The sequence below is a fragment of the Dacryopinax primogenitus genome (assembly GCF_000292625.1).
Source record: "Dacryopinax primogenitus strain DJM-731 SS1 chromosome Unknown DACRYscaffold_12, whole genome shotgun sequence".
Classification (NCBI taxonomy): Eukaryota; Fungi; Basidiomycota; class Dacrymycetes; order Dacrymycetales; family Dacrymycetaceae; genus Dacryopinax; species Dacryopinax primogenitus.
This window is the reverse complement of record NW_024467209.1, coordinates 374,739-379,541: the sequence shown is the minus strand read 5'-3', so window position 1 is coordinate 379,541 and position 4,803 is coordinate 374,739. Positions and strand designations below refer to the sequence as shown.

Sequence of the window (4,803 nt, the reverse complement as noted above, 5' to 3'; positions counted from 1 at the left end):
GGTTGACAGCAATGCAAAGTGCTTGACATCTCAGCCATCAAAGCTGTGGTGGGCTGCGTACAGGATAACCAAGGTCACTGGTGTATCATAGATTGCAAGCCACCTTTTGCAGAAACAGAGTAAGGCCTTCAAGCTCAATCGCATGGGGAAGCAGGTAGGATGAGGGGTGAGGGGTGGGGGAAATGGGGCAGGGATGCATTGAGGGATGGGATAGTATTACATATCATATGGATCAGTCCACAGGGCAATGCAGAGAATGATACATATATATTGGCTGGTTACATTACTTGTGGGGGAGAATATCACAATCCTCAAGCTCTTGCTCTTTCTCCAGACAGTTTGCTTGCCTTCTGGCCTTTTGCTTGGCTGACCACTGCGTCAATGAGATAGTCTGCTTCGGCAGCACCACTGCAGCTGTGACACCTGAGAGAGATAACTGCGCAGCCACCATCTCTGTGCCACAGGGGGGCTGTTGGATGTCCTCAGAGATGGGCAGAATGCTTCTTTCCCCACCACTGTCCACAAAAGATTGGGGAATGCTCTCCTTCAGTGGAGGAGGTGAGCAGGAGCTGGATCCTAATGGCATCAATGCTTGAACCTCTGGATGCAAGGCATGTTCCTTATTGGCAGCTTTAACAGGCTGGGGGGGGGGGCGACAGGATGCTGGAGGAGGAGGGAGGGGCAGCAGTGCACATATTAGTCTCTCTCTTGCACATGTGTGAGGCATGGGGGGTGGGGGAAGAGCAGGTTCTCCATGCACATGGCCGAGAACATGATTGTGGAAGGGCTGAGCTATGTTCTTGGTCCAGGAGGAATCGGCAAGCAGGTTTGGCACCTTCTCAGGAGTGGCAGGCACTGGTCTTGCCACCATAGACTCCAACATTGTCCCACCACCCAGCTTGATGGGAATGGACAAAGTGGCAGCTCCGGGGTAGTACCCAGGATAGTGCCACCATTCTGCAGCATCTTGCTTGTTGGCATCTGCTCCAGATGACTGCAGGGTGGGAAAGGCCTGGCTAGGTCCCACAGCACCAAATTGATCTCAAAGGCTGCAACATACCCAACTGGCACCATCCCAGTCAATGATGTTGCCTGGAGCAGTGACAGAGTTGCTAGTAGAGGCAGTCAACAGGTCCACAGACATAGCTGTCTCCTCTTTGCACTTCTTAGCATGTTTGTGTTGACACTTGCTGGGTCGGTTCACATTCTTCAAGTGTTTGAGATCAAGTGCATTGCAACAACAGATCTGGCCTTCATGTACAGCATACTGTGCTTGTGTGTGGGGAGAGGACACTCACTTCAGGATCTGCAGTTGTTGCTTGACCCAGGCATCTGTCAAACACTCATCAGCAGTGTCAACGGTATGAAAGCAGAGCATTGGCATGCCATCATGCAACAGTGTCTTGCGATGTGCTTCAGGAACAGTGTCATACAGAACGCTGACAAAATTATGTGTCCAGGGCCAATTGAGGGGAGTGAAGGCATAATTCTTTATGTACTGTGATGACACAAAGTTTGCAATGCCAGGAAGGTCATGCACTTTGCACTGGGCAATGAGCCAAATTCTCTCAGCTTGTTCAAAAGACATTGGCATCTGGAAGAGTTGCCAATTGATGGCACAGCACCAACTACCCACAAACTCTTTGTAGAGTTCCTTGACTTCATGGTTTGGTACAGCAGCAAGGTTCTCCAAAAGATGGCACTGCAAGTATGTATGCATGGCCTTGAGATGTTCAACCCATTGTGGATGAACAATTCCAGATTCATGTGTCTTCAAAGGCATGGTTGAAAAAGCTTTGCAGACCAGGATCACCCAATGAACTTTTGCACTGAGGGGATCTGCAGGTGGACCTTCACAATAAGGGCAGTGGGGATGTTTGGAGTCCCATGCCATGGCATAAACTGTCCAGTCCTCCATGGAATGTGTCCACAAATTGTGTTCATGCTGGTTGACATCCCAGCACAGGTCACAGGGTTCAATGCCTTTCCCCTCCAGAAGGTGTTCAGCATACCACCTTTCCATGTCTTTTTGTTGTTGAGGAGTGAGGACTGGGATGTCAAATTTTGGGAGGGAGAGCTGTTTGACTGACAATAGGGAAAGTCGAAATCCATCTTGATGGCCACTGATGAGGGTCAATTCCAAGCTGACAGGTGTCTTGTGTGGGGCCACTAGGAGCTCATTGACTGTTTTGGTGGAAGGGGGATATGGTGGAACTGAGAATGATCAGGATATATACTGTGCATGCAGCATAATGTTACTCACTGAGGTTCTTGTCTGTACCCATTGCTCCCAACAGGGTGTGCATCACAGAGTTATCATCAATATCTATCATATTGTGATGTCAGTAAGATGAGAATGTATATGCCAAAGGCAAACTCACCATCATCTTGTGACTCCTCAACTCTCGACAATGTCTTTGAATCTTCTGCATGAGTAGGTGCATTGTGGAAGCCCTTTGCTGTAGTTGCAAATACCACAGCAGAGAACAACAAGTGCTTGGATGCAGCTTGAGGGTGTTGAGGATATCAAAGGGATGGATAAAGAGTAGTTGGGAGGAGATGATGAAGAGAGGAGAGGAGAGGACAATGATGATGAGGAGGAGGTGGTGGTGGTGAGAAAATGGCAACTCACAGGCCACAGGAGCAAAGCTCATGAGGGTGCACAGGAGCAAAAATCACATGTACACAGAAGCAAAAGATGACATAGCTTTTTGGTCCTAAAAGCTGCATCTATTGCTCCCATGCACATGATAATTTGCTCCTGCACTCACATGACCTTTGCTCCCATGGCCTGTGAGTTGCCATTTTCTCACCACCACCTCCTTGCCACCACCACCTCATCCTTGCCACCACCACCACCACCACCACCTTGTTGTCATCATCCTCTCTCTCCTCTTCTCTCCTCTCCTCTCCTCAATGTCTCCTCCCTTCATGACATCAATGCTGTTTTGCTTCCCCTCCCCTCCCCCTTTCCCCCCCTCCCAGAGTGTGTACCTTTCACAAGGGACAGCTCTTGCGCCAGACACACATGGAGTACCAGGTGTCTTGGCTTCAAGGTTTTTGACTAGCATGCAAGACAATGCTCTTCCTTACCCTCCTCCCTGAACCAAGTCCTCCACAACCACTACTCAGGCACTCCAAGTAGCCATATGTGCATGAAGAAAATGAGTGTCATACCCCTCTCAAGTGAACTACCAATTATGGTGTTCACTCACCATGCTCCCCCTCCCTCTCTACAAGAACCTATGATACCTTTCCTCAACTATGTCTACCATTGATAATGCAGACTGGTTTGTCATCCCAGAGAGCCTCAACTATCTGCTCACCCAGCTCAACATTGACCTAATCCCATGACTGGACCTGACTAAGCCTTTGCTTGACACAACCTTCAAGAAGTGTCACCCACCATCATATGCCAGAAGACAAAGGCAGGAGGACTTCAACAATGCATTGGAGGATTGTATCCTAACTGTGTATGAACAATGGGAGGTCCTTCTCTGTTGGCAGATGTACTGCAGGGAGTTCATCTTCCAGAAAGGTGGGCATACATCTACCTTCTGACCATAAACACTACTAACCTCTTTGCAGGCATAACCTATCTCAAATCCTGCATGGTGCCTGAGAGACAAGCATCTGCACTGTCCATGATGTACAATGCCTTCCAGTGCCATGTGGAAGCCAAGTCTGCCCTGCCTGACCTGCTAGTGGTGTTCCCTATTCTGAAACAGATGGCAGCTGAACAACAAGTATGCTGGCTGTCATCTCCATGGGCAGTAGCTGTTCCCAAATGGGAAGGCATGCTGGGCATGGCGCTTTGGTGACAAAAAGTCCTTAACAATGACTGGGACAACAGACCCAGTGCACCTGCCCCCTCCGCCTCTCCCAAATGTGAACTTGAGCCATTTACCTGGCCATTGTTTTCCCCATCCTCTCCCATGAAGAACTACTGAACATCTGAGTTCAGCACAAATTGTGTTCCAGATAAAGGTTGGTGGCCTCATGGGCAACTATGGGAGATAGCCTACCCATTGCCAGATGGATTCAACTACCCCCCCTTGTTTGACTTCACAATTTCATAAGCTCTGTGATGCAGAAGAATATGCACCCAGTGGATTGCCATCACTGGTCTCCACAACAATCAAACTGGTCGAGATATTCACCTCCAAACCAGTATCAGAGGGAGAGATCACCAGCTCCTCGCAGATGTAGAGATCATGCTTAGTACTCCAGGTCACCTTCTCCCTACAGCCATCAAAGGCAATACCATAGCCAGAGCTGCTCAGCCTTGCTGTCACCCCACAGCTGTCACAGGCATGACCATACCCGAAGTCATTCGGCTTTGCCCTCACAAAGGTGTTGCTATGTCTGCTACCCCTCTCCTGCTCATGACATCACAATGGAAGCATGATCGCCCTCCCTTCACCATGTTGTATCCAAGTCCATAGCTGCAGTGCCTCTTGATCATGCTCGTTCTGATGCTGACAGGAAGAGCATGATATTGCAACATGAAGACCTCAGCAGAGAGATGGATGAGCCCATGGAGGTGGTGTCGGAGATGGAGGAGATGAAGGCAGAGCTGGAACAGGTGATGCAGGAGCTGGAGGAAGTGCAACAGAGGCAGAAGGAGCAGCAGCAGCAGTGACTGTGGGAGTGGGATAGCTGGCAGGTCTGGCAACAGCTGCAGCAGGAGCAGGAACAGGAATGGCAGGAGAAGGAGTTGTGGGAGGAGGAGGATGTCTTCCTGGAGCAAGAGGACTCCCTGGAGCAGGACACCATCATGGATGTTGAGATGGCTGTGTTAGG

General features: G+C 49.7%; 1 protein-coding gene across 1 annotated transcript; it reads left to right on the top strand.

Moving 5' to 3' along the window:
• Positions 1-3,507: 3,507 nt before the first annotated feature.
• On the top strand, positions 3,508-4,642 carry DACRYDRAFT_108684 (uncharacterized protein; the record flags this gene model as incomplete). Its single annotated transcript, XM_040768706.1, has 3 exons — positions 3,508-3,538; positions 3,589-3,746; positions 4,490-4,642. The coding sequence occupies 3 exons, from the start codon at positions 3,508-3,510 to the stop codon at positions 4,640-4,642; spliced, it is 342 nt and encodes a 113-aa protein (XP_040627516.1).
• Positions 4,643-4,803: the final 161 nt, after the last annotated feature.